Source organism: Stigmatopora nigra, chromosome 14 (genome assembly GCF_051989575.1).
Source record: "Stigmatopora nigra isolate UIUO_SnigA chromosome 14, RoL_Snig_1.1, whole genome shotgun sequence".
Classification (NCBI taxonomy): Eukaryota; Metazoa; Chordata; class Actinopteri; order Syngnathiformes; family Syngnathidae; genus Stigmatopora; species Stigmatopora nigra.
Genome location: NC_135521.1, coordinates 3,325,001 through 3,339,705, shown reverse-complemented (window position 1 = coordinate 3,339,705; position 14,705 = coordinate 3,325,001). Strand labels below are relative to the sequence as shown.

The following is a 14,705-nucleotide window of genomic DNA, read 5'->3' as shown; positions in this document are numbered from 1 at the left end:
TCTCTGGTGAAAGTACAGAAAATGAATGACTCAATAAATATATTTTATTAATAAGGCGGTCCAGCGGCTTGAGTGGTTAGCACGTCGGCCTCACAGCTCTGGGATCCTGGGTTCAAATCCAGGTCGGTCCATCTCTTTGGAGTTTGCATGTTCTCCTGCGTGGGTTTTCTCCGGGTAATCCAATTTCTTCCCACATTCCACAAACATACATGCTTAGCTGATTGGACACTGTAAATTGCCCCTAGTTATGAATGTGGGTGTGAGTGGTTGTTGGTCTTCTTGTGCCCTGCGATTGGCTAGCCACCCATTCAGTGTCCCCCGCTTCTGGCCCGAAGTCAGCTGGGATAGGCTCCAGCACCCTCCGCAACCCAAGTGAGGATAAAGCGGTTCAGAAAAAGAGATGAGGAGATTTTTCTTAATCTCATAAAAATAAGATAATAGGTTGCATGGTGAGTGACTGGTTTACACATTACATCACTGTTGATGAAAATACATATTGCTATATGTGGTAACAAATCTTTTTTTCTATCTATCGAAACTGGAAAAGACATTTTGTTTGCATTCCCCAAACATTGAGCATGTCGGGACTCTTCACCTGTTAAAGGAATGCTAAAGTTAGCTTAGCAGCCAAGTGCCAGGGGCGGTCTCCTGGGACGGCAGCACCCGGTCACCGTGTGCACCCGCTCATCCAGACCGGCATGAAAATGCAAACCACAGAGTTTGTCTCCTTAAAAGGAAAAGATATCACTGAGTGGCTCAACAAGAACTTCCAAACAATCATCACAGTACCAAAAGTATGGAAAAGTAGTATCAAGGACTGACATTTTGTATTTGGGTATCAAGATATTTAATTGACGAAGTACTGATATTGTGTATAATGTGTTTTTGCACTACCACGAGTACTACCAATTTGTTTCCAGACTATAGTAAAGGGGGAATATTTAACTTGGGAGTCATTTCGTGTTGGTTCTGGGGTATTACGGGTCGCTTCGTGTTTGTCCTGTGTGGGTTTTCTCCGGGTACTCTGGTTTCCTCCCACATTACAAAAACATGCATGGTAGGCTAATTGAACACTCTAAATTGCCCCTAGGTATGAATGTGGGCTTGAATGATTGTCTCCTTGTGCCACCAATTCAGGGCCTCTAGCCCGAAGACAGCTGAGATAGGCTCCAGCACCCCCGCGACCCCGATAAAGATGAGGTGAGATCTATCTATCCCCTATTTAATATAGGATATAAAAACGTATAATAACAAATGCTTTTCTTTTTCTGTTTTCAATGCATAAATAAATAAGAGGATCGCTGTAAAGTATTTGGACCATTTTTATTTAACTATGTCTTCAAACGGCACACGTATTGGCTATCAAAACACTTTCCCCGTTACTTTCTATATAACCATTAGTTTCTGATTGGTTGATTCATTTGAAAGCCCCACGAATCACAGAGACGAAATGGGAAACATCCGAGATATTACTTTATTTGCCTTTATGCTTTTTCTACGAGTTCTAAGGGAGCTCGGCGTTAGTTTTGGAGAGCAAATTAGGAGAAGTGAGGGGGGAAAACGCAATGAAACGTTCAGAGGCTCATTATTCTCTCCGAGTACACAGCAGATAGACTATGTTCGCCCCGAAGTGGCCAGCTAGCAGTAGCGCCGTCCGGACTCCATTTTCCCAATTGGTTTCGTTGTCGGACTCGTCGGTCGTCGCCATTGGTTCACTGCGGCAGGGGCTCCGCGTGATTGGTCGACGTTAGACGCATGCGGGCGGTGAATGGTTGTGGCTACGACGAAGTGGGCGGGATTACAGCCAGAGCTAGCGCACGGCTGAAACCGGTGAGCGAGCACGTTGTCCAAGTGCTTGTGTTTCACTCTCATTCAAAGCCCACTTTTTTACTATACACAAGAAACCGATTACAGGGAATATTTACCCCCGGTGAGTAAAATCTTGAAGGGCCTCGCATTTCATTACGAAAAGTTGGCGATCCACGTCTTCAGCCGTCTCGGTTTTGTTAATTGGTTCGGGGACTGGGGCGCCGTCTATGTCCTGGAAAAAGAAGCTATGCATTAGCAATGTTTGACAACAGCGTGTCTTAATTTGAACAAATGGTCGCATTTTTCACATCAAATGAGTGTTTATTGTTGTGACACGTCCAATTATGACCCATAACAAGGTTCCTCGGGTCTTTTTTAGTCCAAGATTTAGCCAGCATCCCTGTAAGTCTATGTTTGCTCGCGCCATGCCACACGGTTTCGTTTTCCGTCCAGGCCGCTGCTAGCCATTTCGTCATTGTTTCAAAGCTTTGCCGACACCCCGAAATAGTTTAGCTTCTCAGTTCTATTTTTTTCCCTTGACTCTCCACACTGTCAGGCGAACGTCAAGTATGGCTCGATCGAAGCTTGATTTGGCACGTGCTAGCCGGCGTCTATGAGCCTCGAGGCCTCACCGAAAAGTTCTGAAAATCCTCACGTAGCTTTTGATCGGATACGACTGCCTTGTGCTGGGTGACATGAAGACATATATCGCCAAAACGATCGTAAATGTTGTCGTCATCACTTCCTATGGTTTAAAAAAAAAAAAAAACAGCCCAACAATACTCATGACCGTATACCAAAAACAGGGGCGTTATAAATCACCAACAGCCAAAACACATGGTGCATAAACAAATGCAATTATTATCTTCTTTGACGAAGATAGGTAAAGTCATTTGATCTGGAGGGGTGGTGAAATAAAACAAGCGGTTACACAAGCGTGGATTTCACGATTACTAGTAGGATGGTAATGATCATCATTTTTTTTGTCATTGAAGGCGATAGATGTCCAAACCATTCAAAATGGGCGACTGGCAGCAAGCATTAATACAGGGTGTCTCAAAAAATGTACTCACTAAAGGTTTTCTGGTCATTCTAAAAGTGAGTACATTCTTTGAGACACCCTGTAGAATGCATGTGTTTTTATACTTAACTAATGCAGATTATTTTTGCAATGACTTGATATTAGACGAACAACAAACATTAATTAATCTCATCCTTTCCAGTACAAATGTAGTGGGTGTCTAAAACCGTCAATGTCATTAATAGCATTCCCGGAAAAAATTAAAGGATTTGGCTGGCATAGAGTGGCAAACTGTGGACCTTGTTAATTTTAAAGCAATTCAGGTGACTTCTGACTATTTAAGTCATTATGGGGTCACTTTTTGTATTATTATGGATCATTTTCTGTTAATTTTAGTGCCTTTCTGTTTCACTTTTTGGTAACTTTGGGGCATTTCCTGGTCACGGGTGGTAAATGGGTTATAGTTAACCCCCTAATCCTTGACAAAGGTTGTGTAAAAATAAAATAAAAAATTATGACCAAGGGAGGCAACTTACAAGAGAGTTGGGGGAAAAAAATAATAAATATAACAATATACATGAAAGGTGATTATATTGTACGCTTTCGTCGTAGAGCGAGTACAGAAGACGAAGAAATGGTGATGGAGAAGCCAAGTGCCCAGCTGGTCGGGCGAGAATTTGTCCGACAGTACTACACGCTGCTCAACCAGGCGCCCGACTACCTGCACAGGTAAGCCTGCCCCGCTCTTATGTGGCCCATGACCATCTCACCCCGTTTTCCTACACGCAGGTTCTACGGCAAAAACTCATCCTATGTTCATGGGGGGCTGGACACCAGTGGCAAGCCCCTGGAAGCAGTCTACGGACAGTTGGTGAGGCTTCTAAAGCAATTTTCTCATATTACTGCAGGGTTTTTGCTGAAAGCGTACATTAGGACCAAAATCAGTGCTTAGAAAGATTATAGAACGACCAAAAGTGGCATTATTTTTTTTTAAATGTATTCTTAATTGCATTTATTTTTACTTGGAAGCAATATAACATTAACATTTGTTGGTTTTCAGATCATTTTAAAATGTTTACTCTTTAAAATTTAAATAAATAGTTTTTTTTCTGTCTTCTCAATGAATAAACATTTTTAAAATTTAGGAAAAAGAAAATTCAGTGGGAGCTCTACTTACAAATGCTCCTACAAGCAGAATATTCAGGTTATGAAAAGTCGCAGTGGGAGCAGGTTTGTCGCAAGATGTGAAAAATTTACAAGCTACGAAATTAAACGCCCCCCGAAACATTTAGTATCCCTTCTTTTAAAAATTTTCGTAGTACAGTTCCTTTCCCATTGGCTGTCTCAATGAGGACGGAAGCTAGGAGAAGCACGCTATGGGCGGATTCTAGGGCCAGCCCGGTAGGTAGGGTAGTGCCAGTTAGTGGCCACAAAATTTTAAGTTATTAAATTCTATGCTTATGTGCATGTGTACGTATGTTTACTCAGCTGCCACTCGCAATTCCAGCTCATTAGAAGACGTCTTTGCATTTCTCATTCATTTTAAAAACATGATTAAATTTCTCTTTTTTTTGCCTACATTTGCATGCTTATTTCATCCCAAATTTGTATACCTTTTATAATCATTTAAGGGTTATGGAGGTATGATTAAAGATTGTGTAACAAATACCTTTTATAATCCTGTAAGGGTTTGGGGGTAGAATTAAAATGGTGTAACAAATTAGGCTAGTTCTACGTAAAAAAAAAAACTTTTTCTTTATTTAAACAAAGAGTGATAGAATTTGAATGTTTAGTTTTTCTTGTAATTTAAATTGGTAAAACACCATTTTTAAAATCTTTTTCATCTAACTATAATTCAATTTTAAAGACAATGCATTTGCCAGAGGTAAATGATTTGGAGAATTTTTAGGCCAAAGTTTCTAAACCAACCAAACATAAGAGCAAGATTCCAACCTGATTAAATATTAACAAAATAACTCCACCAAACTAGTCTTTTTAACTTTTTGCAATTTTTGTTTTGTTTCCCAGGACATCAACAATCGCGTGATGGCGCTGAACTTCCGCGACTGCCACACGAAGATCCGTCACGTGGACGCGCACGCCACCCTCAACGAGGGCGTGGTGGTGCAGGTTATGGGCGAGCTTTCTAACAACATGCAGCCCATGCGGAAGTTCATGCAGACCTTTGTGCTCGCACCTGAGGTACAAAAATGGGAAGGAGGGTGTAGTTTGGACACCACAGATTAATTGTCATTGCACAATTGTACAAAGAAATTGAGGTGTTCTTTTCAATGCAAATAGTATAGCTGCCAATAGCAAAATATAGACATCTTGTTCCATTGATCACACATAGCCAAAAGTAGAATTGATCTTTCTGTTAAAGCGATAACATAATGAAGACTTTGTTGCTTTTTGTCACTCCCTCCTTACCAGCTCATTACACTTCTGTCATCAACATCAATGATACATCATTTGCTCGCTTTGTTTTCTTGTCCACATCTAGGGGACAGTGGCAAACAAGTTTTACGTCCACAACGATGTCTTTCGCTACCAGGATGAAGTTTTTGCCGATTCAGACTCCGAGCCACCTGAAGGTTAGCGATTCCTAAATTGAAACAAAAAAATGTCAGTACACCCCTGTCAACTAATTGGCCCCCGTCGACAGTTGTGGACATCCAAGTCATTTGAGCCGCGGGGGCGTTTATTGCTTCCAATGACAATGAAACAGCCAGTTGTCCCAATTTCAATTGATTGGATGTCTGTTGTGGTCAATGGCAATCAATGAGTTAAATTTGGATCTTGGACAATCAAATGTTAAGCCTGTACATCTTTAGAGTCTGACGATGAGGTGGAGGAGATCGAGGAGCGTGTTCCTTCTCCAGAAATCATGGCAGAGGAGTCCGTCCCTGCGTTTTACCAACCCACATCCATGTAAGTCTGATGAGTCCCACTGGATTTGTTCACAGCTAGTTTGAAAGCCCAACAGCACATTAATCTACACATACAATCACTACACGGTTAGCCTTAAATCAGGACTGGTCAGTTCCCATTTTATACTTTTGGCGACCTTGGCAGAGAAATAAGCCCATAGAACCAACAGAAACTCACTGGGCTTTAATTGAGAGCGCTAGATGTCCGACCTATTGACTAAATTAGCAAATGAAGCATCCAAAATTGACCAAAACTTAACAACGATCATTTCAGTGTGGTCGTTTTAGCTTTGCGGGTCTTCAAGGGGACTTAATGCAGTCTGTTTTCCTTGTCTCTTTCCTCCAACACACCTGAATCAAATTATCAGGATTGTTATTGGGGTTTTTAACAGCTTGTTGATCATTTGATTCAGCTGTTGTAGAGGAGGGAAATATGGAAAACAGACTAGATAGGGGCCAACGATGTCAGCTGATGGACACAGTAAGTAGTTGTCAAGGCACACATTGAGTTAAATATTTATATGGGTGGGTGGAAAAATGGCTTTCTTAAGAACCTGATGGCTTTGACACCCTTGCTTCAAGCCACACGCTTTTTTTTGTCATCTAGTTCCGAAGTAGTGCACCCGGCCGACGAAGAAAAAACGGCACCGACAGCCAGTCCAGAGCCGGAACCCCAGGGGGAGAACGAAGCCGAGACGGTCGCTTCGACCGAACCCAAATCTGCCGCGCTAGAGACGCAAAGCTCTGCGCAATCCTCAGACGAGCCGGCAGACAAGAACACCGTCGCTCCTGCGGAAGTTTCGGAAACGACGCCCGCCGCGCCGGAGGAGAACAGGGTCTGTGTTCTCTGCGCCGACCGAATATTTGTACCAGCTCTGCAAATGGGTCACTCATCCCACCTCCTGCTTTCTTTTGCCCTCAGCCGTTTTCCTGGGCTTCAGTGACCAGTAAGAACCTCCCGCCCATTGGGGCCATCGCCGCGTCGGGAGTCATGCCGCACGTCATCAAAGCCGTGCCCGCCACCCCGGTAGGCATCGCCGTTGACAGGGATGGACGTCAGATTGATTTGAACCGAGAGGCGTCCCCTACAAATTGGCGCCAGCAGGTTCAAATGAGTCTGTAGCCGTCAATGGCAGCCACGGAATTAATGCCAAGGCCAAAATTGTTGATATAAAATTTAAATACAATAAAAAGTATGAATAGAAGTAGTAGTCTTTTTAAAATATGAAAGTAATGGAATAACATTATAAATGCATAACACATTTAAAAACATAAAATATTTGCAAAAAAAGAAATTGGGGGAAATGTATAAATACAAGAAAACAATTAGGAAAATAAAAATGTACACCAAAAATACACATTTATAGAAAAAAATCAGTTCAACAATTAACAAATCTGGACAAATGGGGGAAAAATAAAATTCAGGAAAAGCCATAGAGCATTTTTGACCCAAAATTAATGTTTTTTTAATAAAAAAAAAAACCATTAACAAAGATGCAGCAATTCAGGAAGATGCATCTTGACTATTTCCCATCGGCAGAGTCGCGTGGAGGTGAAATTGGAGTCTCAGTCTGCGCCGCAGAGACCTCTGCAGCGGGACCCACGACCTCGAGAGCAGCAGCAGCAGCGGCCGGGGGCACCACTCCCCGTCCACAGAAGCCAGCGTCCCGGTGAGTACCTGGCGTAAAATGACCAGAGACGTTGAGCGCCTGTGGTGGCGTGCCGACCTTTTCCTTTTTTCCCCGTTTTATTTCCAAGTTCGCGAGGGAGAGCAAGGCGAGGTGGAAGTTAGACGGACGGTGCGGTACCCTGATGCCCATCAGCTGTTTGTGGGGAACGTTCCGCACGCCGTGGACAAGAGCGAACTCAAGGAGTTCTTTGAGCGTAAGTGCTTTTACTATTAGACGCCCGCCTGATCCATTTAAAGTGGAAGTCTGGCTGCTAACGTCTGAAAGCTGCGTGTGTCGTCGGCCCCACAGAATATGGGACGGTGTTGGAGCTGCGGATCAACAGCGGAGGAAAGCTCCCCAACTTTGGTTTCGTGGTTTTTGACGACTCCGATCCTGTCCAGAAGATTCTTAACAGTCGGGTGAGTTTGGGCATTATATCTACAATTGTTGGGCTCGCCCCAAAAATCAAGCTGAACCTCTTTCAAAAATAGCGAAAAATCAATTTCCCCCAATGAACACAAATGTTGAGCAAAAAAAAAAAAAAGAATCCCAAAAATTGTTTTAAATCAAATATTGTTTCAGTATCGATACATTGTGTAGAGTTCTGATTCTGTCTGTAGTAGTGTGTGTATTTGTGTGTATATATATTTGTCTGTGTATGTGTGTATTTCTGTATGTATATGTATACATTTACAAAAAAAGCATGTTTGCAAACATCTCTTTGAGTTCATTAGTCTGATTTTTTTTTAATGAGAAAGTGATTTAAAATCACGTTTTCTCATTTTAAAAAAAGCAGACTAATGAATCCGAAAGATGTTTGCAAACATGCTTTTTTTTTAAATGTATACATATACATACATAAATACACACAGACAAATATATATACACACAAATACACATACATACATATACACATTTTTTTTAAACAATCATACATTAAGTTACTTCATTAAATAGACTACTGGCAAAAATAATTGGCAACTTTGAAAATAGCCTTTGAGAAGTTGCATTTATGGGCTTCAGCTTAAAAAAAAAAAACAACGTTCTTCCTGTGGTCATCTTCAGCCCATCAAGTTACGCGGTGAAGTGCGACTCAACGTGGAAGAGAAAAAGACACGCCTAGCTCGCGAAGGTGAACGGCGGGACGTGCGGCCCCGCGGTCCAGGCGGTCCCAGAGATCGCATCGGCGGCCCCCGGGGCCCGCCCGGCGCCGCCCGCGGAGGGGGTATCCAGAAGCCCAGCTTCGGTTCCGGCCGTGGTGCTCCCACCGCGCCCGGCGAGAACCGCTACTCGGCGCAGCGCCCATGAGACCAGACTGGCGAACTCGACCAAATTGACGTCTTTGGATTTAGTTTAGTTTGCAGCTTTTGGTCGCGTCACTGTTTGGCCCCTCGCGCTTGCCATCTTCTCCATTCCCGGACGTCTCTGTTTTCTCTGTATTTTTTGTCGTCGGTTTTATCTCCCAAACGGACTGGAAGTGGCAAGTGGACTGGCTTACTTGAATCTCCGGCCCCGTTCTGTTCCTTAAAGGAACGCGTCTTTTTAGCTGGCTCGGCGCTTCCCGCTGGGCTCGCCCACCATGCAACTAAATTAAAGTCATTTCCTCTTTTCAAAACTCTCATGTCATGTTTGCCTAATTAACTCAAATATCCAGCACAACAGATACACTTTCTAACACAAAAACTATAGCAAGTACTCAAATAATAAATAATAAAGCACTCCAAAACAAATAATGCTGAATACATAAAACCTAAGGATACATACAAAATAATAATTAATCACAGAAACAACACACAAGCAATACCATAATGAAAAATAAAAACACTAGTGGTTGATATCTGCTTAACCTCCCATCAGCATCAATTGAAAGCCCAGATGTTAAAACATTTTGAACCCTCAGTTGCAATAGTATTACAAAATGGCTGACTTTGTATGGAGTAGCAAACGATCGTTTAGTAACCACCACAAAGGACGTAGTATACCAATCTGCCACCAGGTGGCGGTGATTTACCGTAAAACTAAAAAACGACTTACCTTCACGAAGAGGCCTCCTTACGAAAATGTCCCATTAACTACCGCATCATATTACGCACAATTTACACCATGAACAAGAAAAAAAAAATAATAATTTCAAAGAAAATACCATAATATCTCACATTTCACATCAAAACAGACACATTTTGGCCCACGAAAGGAAATGGCACTCAAAATTTCATCCTTACACCAAATTTTGACTGTCATTTCCAATGGCACATTAAACGCCCACTGTACAAGGTGTAGGGAACCTATGGCTCGAGAGCCACATATGGCTCTTTTAATGGGTGCATATGGCTTTTCGCTAACCTGTGAGGCAAACTATGGAAACTGCTGGTAAGAAAGCGCAGGAATAGGTGAGTTATGTTGATATTATGGCATTAACATGACCTCCAGTGCATTATAATCATATTTTTTTTCATGACACTCTTCTGCAAGGATATTCTCATTGACACTCATTGATTAGCAACAATGTAACAATGGTATCAAAAGAATTCAGAGAGTTTTTGTACTTTAAAAGTGGTGAAATGACTAAAAAAGGCACACATTTTCATGTATTTTGACTTTTAAATTTGGAGCATAGCTCTCAAAGATTAACATTTAAAAAAATATATGAATTACTTATGTCTCTTTCCATCAAAAAGGTTCCCTGACCCCTGCGCTATAACCTTTTCAGTCATTTTTATTGATTTTCAAATCAGAAAAAGGTCATTGTTGATCTAAAATTCTAAATACCTAAAATAAACATAAACAGGAATTAGGTTACCCAGAATATAAATAGGAAATATCCAGAATTGTTTAAAAAAAACAACAACTGTCACCCGCGGTCAAAATCAACTGCAAATGACACAATTTACCCAAAATCAACAAGAAATACCCATAAATAAACAGTAACCCAAAAATCAGTATGAAATGACCCAGAAGTAGAGGTTAGATCTTCAACTTGAGCCCGAGTCCTCACAAATAAAATATAAAATTTCGAGTTTGCTTCAGGGAGCCTAAAAATCAAGTTAATTGGTCGGGCCGGGCTGGATTACCCCCAAAAAATGAATTGCAAGTGACAGGAAAAACATTGTAGAATGTATCAGGATTTTCCTTTTTTTTTTTTTAAACATACTGACCAAATCCATATGCTGGAAGGATGTGGACAGTAAAAAAAAAAAAGTCAAGTTTCTTAGCATGTTGGTAAAGGTAAGTCGTTCATCACTTGTTTTCATTTGTGGAAGGTAAACCATATTTGCGCTTATGTAGAACAGCGCGGGCCCGCAGCCGCGTCCAAAGCGAGTACGCTTAATGCGAAGAGACGGTCGCCGAAGCCGTCCAACCTGCGGCGCTACCACGCGTGCCAGTTGTAAATATGTTGACGCTGCCACATGAAAATACCAAACCTTTTCCTCCGGCGTGTCGCTTCCACCGCTGAAGTTAGAGCGTTCCAATCGTTCTGCGCGTGTTATTTTTTGTGTTGGCTGCAAACAGAATTGGCCGATTCAAACAAAGATGGCTGACTTCCCGTGTGTTTTTTTTCATCAAGTCGGTGTCTAAAATGGTCCCAAAACAAGATGGCGACATTCCTGTGGCATTTAAGCAAAGCTTGTTGTTCCTTCATTCATTTGGTGAACCGCTTTATCCTTCATTAGAGTTGCGGGGGTGCTGGAGCCTATCCCAGCTGACTTTGTAATATGATAAAGTATAATATAATATTTCGATTTTTTTTATAAATGGATTAAAAGGACTGAATTAAAATCCCTGAATATTCAGTTTTTCAAAGATCTTAAACAATGTTTATTTTAGCTTTTTGAGAAAAAATATTCTTAGATTTTACAAAATAGTTTTTGAACTAAAACAGAAAAAAAAGATAAAAAAATTACAATTATTGATTTAGAAGGGGGAAAATCAAAAAAATTAATATACAACTATACTCTTCATTTTAATTTGATCCTAAAACAGAAACTCTTGATTTACTTTCTCGGGCCACACAAAATGATGCGGCGGGCCAGATTTGGCCCCAGGGCCGCCACTTTGACACCTGTCCGCTAACCACTCGCTCCACCGCGCCACCTATTTTGAAAAGTCATGTTTATATAATTGTTTCATTACTATGAACTTTTCAAATTGCCATCAGTGATATGCCAAAATTGGTCCGCGGGCCATAGTTTGGACACCCTGGTCACAAGTGTATTTTGTGGAATGTGTATAGTATACTGCCATTTTACTTAAGATGTTAATTTTTTTTAATAAGTCTTTTATTTTTCTGTTATTTGCTTTGCATATTGTTCTTTTGTGTTTTTTTTTGTGTCACGCATGTATGGCATAGCAGTCGGTGGTCTCACGTGATTGGCTGGCACGAGCGTGCTCCAACCCGAGTGATTCTTGACATTTGCGCACTTCTTTTTTTAGGATTGGTTGTTTGTGCCCAAGGTGGCATTCGGCACCACGCTTGAAAAGCCACGACCTTCAACGCGTTAATGCATCTCGTCGTCACCAGTGAATGTCGCGTCGGTTTCAAGGCGTCAATACTCAGCCATCACCTTAACCCTGCCATTGACAGCCATAGACGTCCAAGATCTGGCCCTGGGCCCTAAAGTCCTCATCCAAGTGACCCACCAAGACAAAATGTCACAAAATACTTCAAAAACCATCAGGAAATGATTCTAATTGTACAGAAATAAACATTGGAAAGTCCCAAAATGTACACGATGTGATCTGTTGGGTTTATTCTGTAATACTATTATATGTATGTGTGTATTTAATCATTTTTGTATTAAATCATTCTTCAAATTGTCCGGAGAGAACTCGGGGTCGTAACCAGTCACCTAGTCCTCTCACCCTTAATTGTTATTATAGTTACAGATGTTGTTTTTGATTATGCATGTTGGATTAATCAATAACCTTGTAATTGTTGTGATTTATACCTTTAAAGCCGTACGAGAAACTACTGTTCGAGGAGATACTTTGGAGATTGGGAGGAAGTCTTGACGTATCTACCCTTTATAAGGTTCTTGTTACCAGAGATACAAAATATTTAATTAAATGTCAATAATTGAATGTTACGGCTGGAAGCCTGGGCATGCACTATGTAGGAGGGGGTGTGGTTTCTTTTCCTCTACAGGTACATGGAGCTGTACCTGTGACAAAGCCCTGCCCAGGCCAACACAGCTGTAATTAATTCCCCCATCATTCCTCCTCCAATCAAGATTCACTTCCTGCCCTTATTTAAACCCTTTTTAATTGTCAGTTGTGGTTAACTCAGCTAACTTGCTGACTTGGTTTCTCTTGAGTCCTGACTTTGACTCCCTTGGCTGCCTGTGATTGTAACTGCAAAGGCAGTAGAGTCCTTTCTTTCCTAAGAAAACACATGGTTTAGTGCAAAGTAAAGTTTAATTGCCCCAGCTTTACCTGGTAATGTGAGTACATTACTTCTTGTTATATTTAGTATTTATGTTGGCTAAGATCATGATTTTGGGTTACATAGGGGGACTTGAGACAAGTTTAGACACACCGGGGTATACATATAGTTTTTGCATTTAGACACGTATTTATTCCCCTGTCTAAGCTTTGATTACATCAGTTCTGATAGTGGCCCCCTTTGGCCTTATTTCCTGTATTTTGTGGGTGTTCATTTGAACAATTGTCTGGAGGGTGGTTTTTACTGTGTTTATTTGAGGGTGCCATTTTAATATCTCGTGGCTCCCCTATGTTATCCCATAGTCTAGGTTTTTGTGGACTTTGTTGTAAATAAAATATCACTGAAGGCTACTTGCATTGTTTGTCTGGACTCATCCTTGACCGAACCCGTCTGCTGTGGTAGTTGCGACTCCCTGGTATATCTTACCCCAGGGGGAGTGGTAACATTGAATAAGATGTCTGCCTGCAGTGTTTGAATAATTATAGAGAAGTGTAATTATAAATGAACCCGTCATTACCCATAAGTCCTCTAAAATTCACAAGGAAGTGAATTTGCGCTTTTTACTCATTTGAATTGACAACAATAGCTGGGAGGGCTGGCTGTGAAAGCCTATCTTTCAATCCTATTGATGCAATAGGCGTCCAATCAATTTGAACTGGGTATTCATTCGTTTTCCTGGGCCGCTTCATAATGGCGACTTCATGAAGAAGAAAGTGTCCTGAATATTGAAAATCTTGACTCGGTTAGACATTACTTTGGATGTCTCGTGCGTTTTTTGTGTGTGCGTGCGCCGTCCTGAGGCATTGGTGAGTGAAGTGGACGTCCATCCGTCCATCACTCTGGAAGTGAGCTCACTTCTCTTCGCGGCCAAGCCTCAAAGGTCAAAGACTTTGCTGATGACATCGACCTGACACTCCGTGATGTCACTCTGGTCTACCTCCGGCCTTGCGAGACTGAGCTTAAAGTCCTACTATCACGGATATTTCCATCCTAATTAAATACTATTGTTACCAAAGAGTTTTCAAAAATAAGTTCTCAAGATTTCTGTAGAACAGGTGTGAAGGAGAAGTGACCTCCAAAGGTGTTTTGGTTAACTTTGGAGCGAGCACTTCTTTTGAAAGAGATATATTAAAATGCAAAGCGTTCACATATGTAATGTTTAATATACAAAACAAGGCAAAGCCTTCACATTTATAATAATGATGAAACTAACATTCTATTACAGCGCGCCTTATAATACAGTGCGCCTTATAATACAGTGCGCCTTATAATACATTGCGCCTTATAATACAGTGCGCCTTATAATACAGTGCGCCTTATAATACAGTGCGCCTTATAATACAGTGCACCTTATAATACAGTGCGCCTTATAATACAGTGCGCCTTATAATACAGTGCGCCTTATAATACAGTGCGCCTTATAATACAGTGCGCCTTATAATACAGTGCGCCTTATAATACAGTGCGCCTTATAATACAGTGCGCCTTATAATACAGTGCGCCTTATATATGGAAAAATGTCATTCATTGAGGGTGTGCCTTATAATGCGGTGCGCCTTATAGTGGTGAAAATACGGTGTATATAATGATTATATTGCAAGCAAATATATAATAATGATAAACCTAACGAGCACCTATAAAAATGAAAAGATTAAACTCTGTGTAGTGTTTTTTTTGTAGATTTTTCAAGGTTCTCTGGTTTTGCACCCCCCTCACATCTTGGATATGTCGGTTGAACACTCTAAATTTGGAGAACGGATATGATGCCACTGAGAGTGGATCACTGACTGCTGCGTAAGAATGACAAGTGGCATATGGGTTAGCTAAGTGAGAGA

At 41.3% G+C, this 14,705-nt stretch overlaps 1 protein-coding gene across 1 annotated transcript; it reads left to right on the top strand.

Annotated features, from left to right (window-relative positions):
• The first annotated feature begins 1,763 nt into the window (after positions 1 to 1,763).
• On the top strand, positions 1,764 to 9,045 carry g3bp1 (GTPase activating protein (SH3 domain) binding protein 1). Its single transcript, XM_077733380.1, has 12 exons — positions 1,764 to 1,930; positions 3,443 to 3,559; positions 3,620 to 3,701; positions 4,859 to 5,032; positions 5,334 to 5,424; positions 5,665 to 5,761; positions 6,368 to 6,596; positions 6,683 to 6,787; positions 7,301 to 7,430; positions 7,519 to 7,644; positions 7,740 to 7,849; positions 8,496 to 9,045. The coding sequence occupies exons 2-12, from the start codon at positions 3,465 to 3,467 to the stop codon at positions 8,736 to 8,738; spliced, it is 1,482 nt and encodes a 493-aa protein (XP_077589506.1). The 5' UTR covers positions 1,764 to 1,930; positions 3,443 to 3,464; the 3' UTR covers positions 8,739 to 9,045.
• Positions 9,046 to 14,705: the final 5,660 nt, after the last annotated feature.